This window comes from Nicotiana tabacum, chromosome 20 (assembly GCF_000715075.1).
Source record: "Nicotiana tabacum cultivar K326 chromosome 20, ASM71507v2, whole genome shotgun sequence".
In the NCBI taxonomy this organism is placed as follows: Eukaryota; Viridiplantae; Streptophyta; class Magnoliopsida; order Solanales; family Solanaceae; genus Nicotiana; species Nicotiana tabacum.
The window spans coordinates 6,105,390-6,118,756 of NC_134099.1; the positions used below are offsets into that span (position 1 = coordinate 6,105,390).

The 13,367-nt window shown below is 35.8% G+C and overlaps 1 protein-coding gene across 4 annotated transcripts; it reads right to left on the reverse strand.

Moving 5' to 3' along the window:
• Positions 1 to 1,683: 1,683 nt before the first annotated feature.
• Positions 1,684 to 12,171, reverse strand: LOC107824431 (fumarate hydratase 1, mitochondrial). Of its 4 annotated transcripts, none has more exons than XM_075240575.1 (18): positions 11,688 to 12,171; positions 10,784 to 10,933; positions 8,816 to 8,933; positions 8,512 to 8,661; positions 5,649 to 5,759; positions 5,464 to 5,547; positions 4,511 to 4,609; positions 4,355 to 4,405; positions 4,231 to 4,280; positions 3,940 to 4,021; positions 3,719 to 3,813; positions 3,509 to 3,575; positions 3,360 to 3,410; positions 3,086 to 3,181; positions 2,547 to 2,645; positions 2,435 to 2,464; positions 2,219 to 2,284; positions 1,684 to 2,138 (listed from the first exon to the last, which is right to left on the reverse strand). In XM_075240575.1, exons 2-18 carry the CDS (start codon positions 10,927 to 10,929, stop codon positions 2,052 to 2,054), a joined length of 1,482 nt encoding a protein of 493 aa, XP_075096676.1. In that variant the 5' UTR covers positions 10,930 to 10,933; positions 11,688 to 12,171; the 3' UTR covers positions 1,684 to 2,051. The 4 variants fall into 4 exon arrangements, with proteins under 4 accessions (XP_075096676.1, XP_075096679.1, XP_075096677.1 ...); XM_075240578.1 differs by having other exon boundaries at positions 10,784 to 10,948; positions 11,688 to 12,158; XM_075240576.1 differs by having other exon boundaries at positions 10,784 to 10,951; positions 11,688 to 12,158.
• Between the last annotated feature and the right edge of the window lie 1,196 nt (positions 12,172 to 13,367).

The window sequence follows — 13,367 nt, forward strand, 5'->3', positions numbered from 1 at the left end:
TGTTTCGCGAGCGAGGTAATTTCCTTAAAAAACTAGAAGCTGAATTTTCCTTATTTTGAAAAGAATCAAGAAAAATATATGATTTTAATGTTACTTATGGACTCTGATTTGCAATCTTTGTGATATGTACTGTGATTGTAATAATTAACATTGAAATTAAGTTGCAGCCTAATTAATAATTACATTGAAATATTCCACATTGGTCAACTTTTCTTACGTTTTGTTACTACAAAATCTTCGAAATTCTGGGGCGGCTAGTCATAGGACTAATGATTTTCACATACATGAGTTGTTTGAATAATTTTTTGGAATAACATTTCAGAAATAAGGTTTTGATTAAGTTTTTGGATAGTTATTATTTTAAGAATTTTGCTCCCGCATATTTTGTTAAAAGATGTTTGAATCCACCCCGCCCCGCACCCGTATATCCTATAACCCGCCCCGCATGCCCTCTAACCCGCACCGCTTTGCACACATATCACTCTGTTGCCATCCCTAGTTTCTACTCCGTTTCAAATTAGATGAGGTACTTTCTTTTTAGTTTGTTCCAAAGTACATGACACATTTAGAAATTTAAAAATAATTCAACTTTAAACTTTTCATTTTACCCATTTATCCTTAATGAAGAGTTTTTATAACCACACAAATGTCATGGTCCCACAAAGCTTTTACCCCTTAAGCTTTTAAGACCACAAGTTTCAAAAGTCTTCCTTTTTTTTCTTAAACTCTGTGCCGAGTAAAACTACCTTATCTAAATTGAAACGGACGGAGTATCTAATTTGACATGGTATTATTATGTTTGACTTGTTAATTCGTAGGGCCTTATTAATGCGTCTGTTGCATTTCCTTAATAATGATTTTTTTGGGTGAAATTCAAAAATAGCCAGATTTATAACTGGTCGTTCAAAAATAATCTAGTTTCAAAAGTAATCGAAATTTAGCCACTTTTCATGTAAAGATAAATCTGAGCGAAAACACTGTTCAAAACCCAAAAAATACGCCAGTATATTATGCTGGAGTTACAGCATAAGTATACTTGAACTCCAGCATATTATATTGGAGTTCCAGCATAAGTACACTAGAACTTCAGCATAATATACTGGAGTTCCAGCAAATATACCGGTCCAGCATAATATACTGGAGACTGGAGCACCGGCGCTCCAAACTCCAGTATATTATACTGGAACCAGCAAAGTATACCGGTCCAGCATAATATGTTGGAGTTCATACACAGGTGTACCGAACTCCAGTATATTATGCTGGACCGGTCTCTTTTGCAGCAAAATAATGATTATTTTTTAGTAAACACTGGCTATTTTTGAATAACCAATCCGAAAACTGGTTATACCGTGCTATTTTTAGTGGGAATGAGGAAATACTAAGATAATTTGACATGAATACTTTACTTAGATATTCCTTTTTTGTACGAAGAATCTCAATTTATCGGCTCAAAACCAAAATTTGAAGTATCCTATCCGAATAATCCAAAATCAAATTTTAAAAAATCCGATGAAATCCGATCTTGTTTGTATTGTAATTTCTTCAATCCAAAAATTAAAAATCCAAATCAAAATTTTCATATCCAATCTGAATGCCCACCCCTACTGTTTGGTCAGTAAAGGGAGAAAGAAGTCCACGGCACGAACAAGACAAGAGTATCGTTTTCAAAACAAGAATATAATGTTTTTCAAATCAACACCATTATTTATTTCTTACCAGGATATAGTGTCAAATGAAAAAGGCATTTCTTGGAATGAAATGCCCTCACAAGACACATAGATAGAACATGAAAAGAGTATCCCGTCAATCACGACAGCAAATGGTAAGATGAACGAGTCAGTCCATTATTTACTTCGCTGTAGCTCGGGATCTTATTACAAAAAATGGAGGCATTTCCCCAGTCAAGTGCTGATAAATTGCAAGGAATGAGCAAAACCTCAAGAATTGCGTTAAATATTTTATTTCCTAGTTGCATTTGATGGACGAAACCAGCTAATATGGTGCACCTACAGCCATGATCCTCTCCCATTTGATAGAACTAATGGAGCTGATCAGTCAGTTGGACCAATCATTTTCTCAGGAACTACAAGTTGATCAAACTCTTCAGATTTGAGGACTCCTAGATTGAGAGCAGCATCCTGCATATTCAAATATACGTCAATTTTTTATTAAGAAAAAAAAATTTGATCCCCTAAACATAATTGACAAATATCATTACCTTCAAACTGGTTCCCTCCTTGTGGGCTTTCTTGGCAACTGCAGCAGCATTATCGTAACCAATTTTCTGAAATAGACAGCAAGCATATCAGCAATCAGTAAAATTTCTTCGGGTTTAAATCGTTCTTGTCAGTTCAGTCCTAACTATGCGGGAAAAGCAGGAGTAAAAATTGCTGCCGGTAAGCATGTACGTTGAACATGTAGATGGAATACTTACTGGGTTCAAACATGTGACGAGCATGAGCGACTGCAAAATTATACACAAAATGAGATCAAAGTAAAGTAGAAGAGGGTACCAGGATTAGTTTATCAGATACACAGTAACTGACCTCGTGCAACAATTTAGCAATCCTCTCTCTGTTAGCTTGAATACCCCTCACACAATTCTTTTCAAAAGAAGCAGATGCATCCCCTATCAATCTTACTGACTGCACATGACAGAAAAAGAGAGGTATGTCAGCCTTGGGAAGTAAAAAGGCAGCAAGCAGCAGATACAGACTTAACTGCTTTTTTTTTTGATAAGGTACATAGTTAACTGCTTTAGACTACAGCATCACAACATATGGTGCATCTAAACTATCAATGGTACTAAAACAATGATGAAAGCACATGCTTTTTAAATTTGCAGAAAGAACGGAGAGGTGTAGAAACCACAAATTAGTCACAATCAGAGATAAAACAGACTTCACCCCACCCCATCCCACATTTATTGCCTGGTTGAGAACATAAAAGTCAGCGTGGTTAGCTGCTGGCAAACATCTTATAGTTCCATGCTTCACTCTGACAGTAGCTTATACTTGAAAATGCATACCATTAATTCTAATTTAGTATTAACAGAAAGAAAACAAAAAGGAATGGCAGATCATACATGTAGAAGGGCGTTAGCAATCATAGGCTTGAAAACATTCAGCTCAAAATGGCCATTTGATCCACCAATTGTGACAGCCACATGATTACCCATAACCTGCAGCTCATAAAAGGTTCAACCATTAAACTTGAAAACAAACAACTAGCGTAGACCCAATTGTATAAATGTCATGCATTGGAAATCAAGGTGCAATTACTCTGGAGAAGCATATTAGAAAGTCAAAACATAAGCTTAAGACAATTTGATTACATCATCCATTAGACAGATATATTACCTGCGCACAGACCATCGTGAGAGCCTCACACTGAGTAGGATTCACCTTGCCCTGAAATGGAAGTCATTTTTAAGATTGGGTAGAAAGATTAAAAATGACAAGAGGATGCATACATAGTCTTTCAACAGATACAAAGGAAATAAAGTTACCGGCATTATACTGCTTCCAGGTTCATTTTCGGGAAGAATGAGCTCCCCAAGGCCACAGCGGGGACCACTGAATAAAAAAGGATGTAAATCCTCCAAATGAAAGTAATTTGAAAAAATCATATAATCCATGGAAAACATACATCCTTCTAAGCTTTGACGTCTCCAAAAAATAGCAACCTACTGAGGAAATAATACATATGAAACGCATACCTTCCCAAGAAGCGTATATCATTCCCAACCTTCATGAGAGAAGCAGCTACCGTATTTATAGCTCCACTGGTTTCAACAAATGCATCATGAGCAGCCTGCCATTGCCAGAATTGTTAAACACTAAACATCAGTTGCGATTGCTCGCGTATTATATCTAAACAATGAGCAAGCAACCAGAACCTCCAATTCACAAACAATACACTCAAGAATCATGAGATTACCAGTGCTTCAAACTTGTTTTCAGCTGTTACAAATGGCAAGTTAGTTTCCTCTGCCACTGCTGCAGCAATTTTAATGTCAAACCTATGGAGAATGAACATAATATAACCACAACTTAAAACATATGGCATGGCTGAAGTTGGATATATGAAAGGATGACACAATAAGAGATATTACAAAAACAAATTTAAAGGACTGAGCAGCTAGAATGCTCCCTCCACCTTTGCATACCAATAATGGAGATTGGGTCGCTGAAATTGACCACAACCCAATCTTAATACTGGAACACTTACCCTTTCTTTGTATTGAGTCCTGTCCCCACTGCTGTGCCTCCTTGTGCGAGCTGCTCAATGAAGCTGTTATCAGTTAAAACAGGACAAAAGGAGGAACAAGGAAAGTAAAGGGTTGAGAAAGAACCTGATACATGTGTGGAAGGGTGCACAAGACACGGTCAATTCCATATTTCACCTACAACAGCAAAGAACACTTTAAGGCAAACCAAGGTGAATAATCTTTCTCTACTTGTAGTAACAACTTTAGCATTTAAAAATGCTGAAAGTGAATAGAGCTTACTTGAGTAGCATACCCACTAAACTCTTGTCCAAGAGTCAAAGGGGTTGCATCCTGTGTGTGGGTTCGCCCGATCTTAATAATGTCCTTGAATTCGACTGACTGGTAAAAGTAATTGGATAGGAAAGCGGCTTAGTTACAAAGAATTAATAGTAATATTACAGAAGTGTGACAAATTGAGAAGATTTTGTGAGAGCATCTATTGACTAGATGCCAAGGCAAGCAGCAGAATTTGAATCAAAATAGCAAATGACTTCAAATAACATGACTTAGCTGCTCTGATAATATTAGCATTAGCCTTGAAGATCAAATTTAGATTGGCAATTAAGATAATCAGCCTGTGAGATAGGATCGGATCCAAAAGCATAGTAATTCTTCGACATTTGGGCAAACAACATTAACTTGAAGATAATTAATGTGTTCAACAAAGAGAAAGAGGTTGTTGTTTTATCTTTGTTGTCCTGTAAAGGCATTCCAAAAGATTGAACTGCACATTTGATTTGACTTAATGGTATTGTACAGCAGAATCTAATCAAAAGGCATAAATAATTCCAGATAGGCCAACAGAAGATGGATACATCATAATGCTCTGATCTAATCAATCTTTTTAGTGTCTTGACTTTTCTTGTGATACTGTCTTGATTTTTCTTAATTCATCTTCATCATAATGCTCAACCAAATTCACCATTTCGCAATATAAGTAAAGAAAGGGCAACTTGCTCCCTTTTGAGCATTAATGACTGAATAAGCATGAATTGCAACATTGTGAACCAATAGATCTGGCATATATGTAATTGAGCAAGCAGAATAGCATAACACAAGAACCCTATGTTGGTTGTATAAAGTGTTTCAAAAGAGATCAGAACAGTTTTTTTTTTTTTTTTGGGGGGGGGGGGGGGGGGGGGTTATTATATATTATTTTAAAACTATACAAGTGAAACAACTTAATAGTCAACCTTTGAATGTAGTGAAGTATGCAACTGTTTCAGGTTTGGTACTAATCTTTTATTTAGCTCCATTGCCGCAGCAATATGCATCACCTACACATGAAAAATAATAACCATTACTAAGAAGTCAGCATAATTTTGTAAAAAGAATAGCAACATATCTTGCAACAAAAGTAACATTAAAGGAGGCTTACCGTAGGAAAGGTATCATTTGAAGATTGCGATCTATTTACATGGTCATTTGGATGCACATGTTTGTCACCGCGCTTATGGCCAAGTATTTCAGCTGCTCGATTTGCAATAACCTGAAGATATTTAGTGGGCGTTTGGACATAAGAATTGGAAAATTCCAAAATAGGGTGAAAAAAAATTTCAAGTGAAAATGGTATTTGAAATTTAGAGTTGTGTTTGGACATGAATATAATTTTGGGTTGTTTTTGAAGTTTTGTGAGTGATTTGAATGAAAATTTTGGAAAACAGCTTTTTGGAGTTTTTCAAATTTTCGAAAATTTCCAAAATGCATCTTCAAGTAAAAATTGAAAATTTAATGAACAAACGCTGATTTCGGAAAAAAGCGAAATTTTTTTGGAAAAAGGAAAAAATTTCTTATGTCCAAACAGGCTCTTAATAGTATATCATTAGAAAGGGAAAACATGAGTTCATGACAGATCAACTTTTTACCATTATCTAGTTGGTAAAAGGATGATCATAAGAAGATAAATGAAATTGTTCCCAACTTCTCAAAAGGTCCAGAAGACATACATTGCAATCCATCTAGGATCTGAAATATTTTAGCTACCACAGAAACACAGAAAACACATAATGCATATGCAACGCTGAAGCACAACTGTTTAAGTCTTGGAGATAGCCAAATTTCAAAAAGCAATGCTTTCCGGTGCAATCAAAGGAAAACCCATAAAAGGGAGTAATATTTCAGTGTCTTGTCTTACCTAAACCACCAGAAGCTAACCAGTAAACGCACTTAAAGTTTTAAGAGGCAAAATGCATGTTCATGTAAAATTACTATCTGAGCAGCTTTCATCTATCGGATTTCTGCATAATATATTTATTCATAACAGTAGGTATTTCTCTTAAATCCCAAAGTATCAGAAAACTCTAGAATGTGATTAACTTTCTCCATTGACCATTGCTAGTAACCAACCCATCAAAAAATAGAAAGGTGGATCCCTCTTCCCTGACACATACCCAATAGTCCAAAGTAGAGATATATTGGGTCATGGCTAAAGAAATTCATTTGCCCGTTCAAACCAAGTATCTAGTGAAATCAAAAGGCAAAAATAACAGTCAAATTCCAACAGATTAGTAACGGTAGCAACTAGGAAGCAGGAAATAATCATTAGAGCTCCAGCATATTTCTTTTTGAGAAGGGTAGAGCTCTTGCATAGACCTTATCGAAATATATTATCTGCAGATAACTGCACCAGCAATCACAATATTGTGGAAGACAGAACACTCATATTTTTAGCATTCAATTACCTGCACTGGGTATTGATAAAAACATGGACATTGGGTCTAATTCAATCTTAAAAGCTAGCTCATGAGACGAAGATTACCCCACGAACATATAGGGAGACAATAGCCATCCCCCCAACCAATATGGGACACTTAACACCCTCATTCCTACACACCCACGACTGAACATCTGGTGCATAGACAATATAGCATAAGGGCCCAACATATGGGTAAACCAAGAATAGGGATGACTTTCTCTGCTACCATGCGGAGAAAATGGACCTTGAACCTAATTTCCCCCCATAAGTTAGTTCAGAAGATAATACGCAAAATCATATAAGGAAACACCAACAAATTTCCCTCAGCCAATGTGGGATACTTAACTACATGCCACTAAACTAAAATAGATCATGCTCTGCATATCAAGATTAGGGAACACTTTTTTTATTAGTAGATCCAGCCTCCAGGAACACTTTTTCAAATTCATCTGGTGTTTGCCAATACATCGCACATTCTTTGGAATGAGCTCGGACATTTGATTGACGGTATTAATATTAAGAGCTACATTTTGAAATCTTAGGTTCCATCAGGTAGCATACCGGACAAATTTTTGTATCCAACATCACCCTTTGTATCACCAAAGTCATTGTTTAATTACGAAAAAGATTGGCATAATGCCATAATGTAATACAAACAGATAAAATTACCTTTTTGATAAGAAAAAGCATTACATAGAAGTCACCAATGAAATTACATATACTTAATTGTGGGCAAAACCTACCTCAGTCACTGCACCCATCTCCTTATGTGCAATCTTCCCACTCTTAATATAGCCCAATTCCTACCTTCTCTAATCAAGCTTCACGTCAAAACCGGAACTAGTGAAACCCAAGAACATTGAAAATTAGGACACCGGGTTTTAGATAAAGAGAACTCCATAAAGGATGGAATAAAAATATCAAAGTGAAGGGAGACAAGAATTTGGCATCATTCCGTACCCTTTCCCCTGTACCAACTTATTTGTTTTATTTTTTTTTCTTGCCTCTGGTAGCTATAAAGGACAGTAATGAATTTGTTCCCATATGACTGTTTATACTCAAGTATAAGATTTAAGGGACACGTTCATCCTGGAAGTATTTGCAAATGAGTCATAGTACAAGAGAGAGTTTGTAATTTGTCCACATTGAAGTGATAATATTTTTTTCTAGAAACAAGAGGTTAGTAACAACGAGATGAGAAGTCCTATAAGAGGAGGACAAGCTTAATCACGGACTAAAGCTTAAACTAACTTTTAGAGCATCAAATTTTGTTTTTTCCATGAAGACCGTTTCTTTGAATGAACTTTAAGCATTAAGATTTGTTAAGTAGTTAGTCATGTATAGTGTCTCACATCGGATGTAGATACCTATTATTTTGTAATCACTGTATGTAAATAGGGCATTGTACAACACTTTAGATAATTAATAATATTTTCTCCCGTGCTTTCTCACAAGATTATTACTGGACCTGCTAGAAGCAAATTAATAAGGCTCAAGCTTAGAACAAGCCCTCATAGGACCTGCAAGTTCATGAACTTCTAATTACCTCGTTAGCATTCATGTTACTTTGAGTGCCACTACCAGTTTGCCAAACCACCAAAGGGAAGTGGTCATTCAACTTTCCTTCTGCAACCTCTTCAGCAGCTTGCATTATTGCTTTTCCAATAGATCGGTCAAGGCCATATTCCATGTTCACCTGCAATATCATAACTACAAGTTAAAATAAGACCAAAACAACTGCTGTCAAGCATTACCACATACTTACTATACCAAAATTTTGATAAAATGAAATAGATAAAGAAGAAGTTACGAACTGTTTAAGAAGGAAACAGCATTACAGATTAACCAACCTTGGCAGCACACTTTTTGAGAATACCAAATGCACGTATGATTGGCTCGGGCATTCTTTCACGCTCACCCCCAATATCAAAATTCTGCAATGATCTTTGAGTTTGTGCCCCCCATAACCTGGAGGAGATACAAAAAAGACATTAAAAAGTACAATTAGAAGGAAACTCAAGATGGTGTAGTTGCACACTTGGAAGATAGCCCATAAAGTCTGTCCTCATCGAGAATAGGATTGACTACCAATTCTGAATATTGTAACACTCAAAGAGAGAATTTCAAGAGCAACCTGATATCTCACACCTATTACCAGTTCTCTAGTTCATCAATGTCAAACGTACAGAAAGAGCAGAGAAGAGAACCAACCCTGTAAATGTAAAGAGACACGTGGTGGACTCTAGGTACCTCTCCCCCCCCCCCCCCAAAAAAAACAAAAAAACCATCACCACCCAAAAAACAATGAAATCCACTAAGTAAGATCGCAAGATTTAATGACATCCTTTGCAAAACAAGCCTACTTAACAGAAAAAGATTGTTGTCTTGAACAACAATTTGTCAAAGAAATGGAGAAACTCAACAAATTTAATAAGCTATTGCAGACCATGATTTGCTTAATAGAGAAATCATAAAGATATTGGATGCCGCTTGTCACCCAAAACAATAAGAATAACTTGTCTCCATGCACAAGCCAGTGAAACAATGCCTTGAAACATTGTTATGCCAAAATGAGAGAATACTAACTAAATTATCACTTTCTATTAACATTAACGATTAATGAGGCAGTACAAGATTCTAAAACAGCAAGTTGGATTGATGGAATTGCAAGACATGAAGGTTACATTCAATTGATTAAAGGTCACCCGTCCAAAAGGTTCTCTACAGAAGAATTTAATAAAGATATTAAAAAGGGAGCTTCAAACTCTAATCACCATGGATTTATCTGAGTTATATTGAGCTACCATAGCAAAATTAAGTTCAGCCTTTCAACAGTGAATTCAGGATGAAAATGTAGCATATACTCTAGCACAACTTTGGATCAGGTATAGTATATGCCCTCTTGATCAGAGGAAAAGCTACACGTAGCATATACTCTAGCACAACTGTTGTATTATCAGTCCAGAAACCTATGGTTGTTCTATATTGAAGCATTTTGATACTCACTAGACTGGAGTTTCAGTTAGTCAAGGAGGGAGTTAGGAAAACATCTGCATCATATCTATGTTGAAGACAGCTGATTGTTCTCTATTGATAAAGCAGAGAACAGAAGAGAAAACACATCCATATAGCAAAAAGAACTGCAAGGTGCGATCAAATCCATTAGCAACATAAACATTCTTATTAAACGAAAAGTTATGGCTTGTGGGCTAGTGGTCAATGAAGCTAGAATAGACAATGGCAGACCGGCGTTCAAATCCCAATAGAGCAAAAAAAAAAAAAAAAAAAAAAAAAAAAACTAGGTGATTTCTTCCAATATGTTTAAGTCTTGATGGACAAAATTATTTGTGTATGCACTGGTGGAAGGTCACAGATAGCTGACTAAGTCGAGGTGGTGCAAGCTGACAAAACGCACCCATTATTTTTAAAAAAAAAAAAAATTGGTTAATCTCTTTGCAACCTACTTTCTCACTAGAAACAAGGACAAACCCTTAGAACAGCATAAAACCCTAAAGGACTTTAGCACACAATTAATCATTCAATATTCAATCGCCAATGGCTCAATCCTATATTAATTTGGCTTGAGTATACGAACACTCGTTCCCATTTATTTCAACAGTTTGATAATTATTTTATATTGACTGTCAACTTACTATGATCCTCCTTCTATATTCATTTTTCGATTTGACTATGCTTTTCAAAATTTCAGATTAACACGACAAGAACATGTAAAGAGCTCAGGTAAAATATTAAACATGTGAAAAGGGGGAAGCATACTGAATAAAGGAAAAAAATAGAGAGAAAAGGAAAGCACGAACTTGTCAGATGGAACGAGAATGGGACCAAATGTGTCTTTTTCCTCCCTGAAAGAGGTAGAGAAAAACCGCCAGCAAGAGGTATAACGCAGTGAATCTGATAAAGCTGATCCAGCTGATAATCGACGTGCCGCAATTAACATCGCCATATCTCTGCAGCTTTACACACTTCTGATGAGTACAGATTAGAAAAAGGAAAAAAGAGATCAATGCAGATATTTTGCAAGTATAGAATTTGACATTGTCCATCAACTTGTACAGATCTGATCAATTAAAAGTAAAGAAGTTGCAAGCAGAAAACATATGCATTGGCATTCTTTAGGATGACTCATTCAGGGGTGCCAGAGGAATGTCTTTAAAAGCTCCAAGCATTTCAAAAGGTAAGCAAGAAACAGATGATGGCTAATTACAAAACTACACAAAGAACAAATCATTGACATTTCCTATAGGTGGAAAAATAAATTGATCACCTCTTTATGGGCCAGCTACAAGTAGTGGTCGGTGGAAGCATAGTCATACAAATACTCAAGAAGTAAGCTCATAGCAGCAAAAGCAGCTAACCTCAACTATCAATATCCATATCAAACACACTAATTCATTTGCGTCTGACATACATTCTTTTACCCAGCACCATTATATATTAAAGGAAGAAGTGGAAACTGAGAAATCAAAGCCATAGTATCCAACAATACCAAACAGATGCATAAGAGAATAAACATGGTTCTATATTAGCATAGACAATATCTCATTTCGCGCTGAAACTAAAATAAAATAAAAAAAACAAATACAGTGAACCAACAGAAAACATCAGAGAAAAATTCCACCATATACACACAAACAAATTTCAGCAAATTTATAGCACATGGATGTCCAAACAACGATTACATTTCGAGATTGAGATAAATACCTCTAAACAGCAGTAGAGACAAACTTGAATAACCAAATAAAGGCGAAGGGAAAGCTGGAGATCAGCGAAAACCGAATCAACAAAATGCAGCTTCAATTTCTGAAATCGAAATCAAACTCGAACACCCAGGAGTTGTAGAAGTAATGCAACAGAAATCGGACCAGATCTAAAAATTTCAGAGTTGAATTTGGAAAGCTATTTTTGAATCATTATTTTTTCGGAGACTGCTTTGTGAAGAAATCGTGGATGAAGAGAGAAATCAGCGAGTGTGTGAATGAGTGAGGATTTTTGGGGCGAATAATTTTTGGGTATTCTGGAGGGGGTTCGATTCGGATAGGATAAGGGGAATAAGAGCGGCTAGGGTTTTCTTTGGTTGTAAAGAGGAAGAGGTTCGTGCTTGACAGAGTTGGGGATGGGGGTGACGGCTTCTACGGTTTTTTTTTTTTTTTTTTTTGAAGGAGATGATGAAGCTCTGTTCTGTTTGGAGAAGAAGAAGTTAGAGGGGGACGGCTGGTTGAACGGCGTCGTTTGGGAGCTGGGGGGGGGGGGGGTCGGTTACAGCTTGGGCTAGGGGCGGATTTTGTAGGTTTAGGCTGATTTGGCAATTGGGCCACTTTGAACAATTGTGGTCTTGGCCCAGAAGACTAACCTCTTCTTTTCTTTCCTTGTTATGAAATTATTATATTGTGGATGTTTATTTATTATTCCGCTATAGATAATCTTCCTTATTTAGTATTTTGTTTAAGTTTATCTATAAGCAGCTGATGCAGGCAGGTTGCAAGCAGCTGAAAAAAAATCTCACAGCTGCTTTTTTTTTTTATAAATAGAGGAGTTTTCAGTTCATTATGTATATAAGTTTGAAGTTGAATAATAACACCCTCTCTCTTCATACTTGTCTTCGTTTTATTTACTTTACAGTTTTTATTTTATAACACGTTATCAGTATGAGTCTCTATATTTGAATATATAGTTATCTTTAACTTGAGATAATTTGGAGGAAAAGACGATGAAAGTCAAAGCTGTCTTACGTAGATGTACTTAGAAATCTCATAACTTTGAACAAGGTTCGTTTCTAATCTTACTTTCGCATGTTAAATATTTTTCTGTATGGACAACTATTATTAACTACAAATATTATGATGCTCTAACAATTTTGTTTTATCCATGTGAGCAATATTGCATCTTGAGATGGAGCTGCAATCAATACATATGGCTAATGATTAAGAAGGATGGTACCCGTACAAGGACTATAGCACCAACATATATATATATAGCCATCACTGTTTACTTCTCTAATTAACTTTTCAGGTGGCAGCCATGTCCTTTAATATTATATCATTATTTGTCTAATAAAGCGTATTTGAATTGTCACGTGGATAATAATAAAAGGTTCACTTAAACTCCAGCGGAGTTTGTAAGAAATATACAACCACCAAAAGTGATTATGTTTCGTATATTTCATTGTAATAAAATTTTATTAACCATCAGAAGTGGTATATGCCTATAACCACCATAAGTGATAATTTATGCTTTCTATGGTTACAATTGAATGTAAGCTACAGAAATATTCTATATATTACATGCATACCTCGATTTGCTCCTGAAGTAGTAAATATTTTAAAAGAGGTTAAAGCATCACAAGTTGATGTGATGAATGCGCGTTTATATAATTATGTTTCG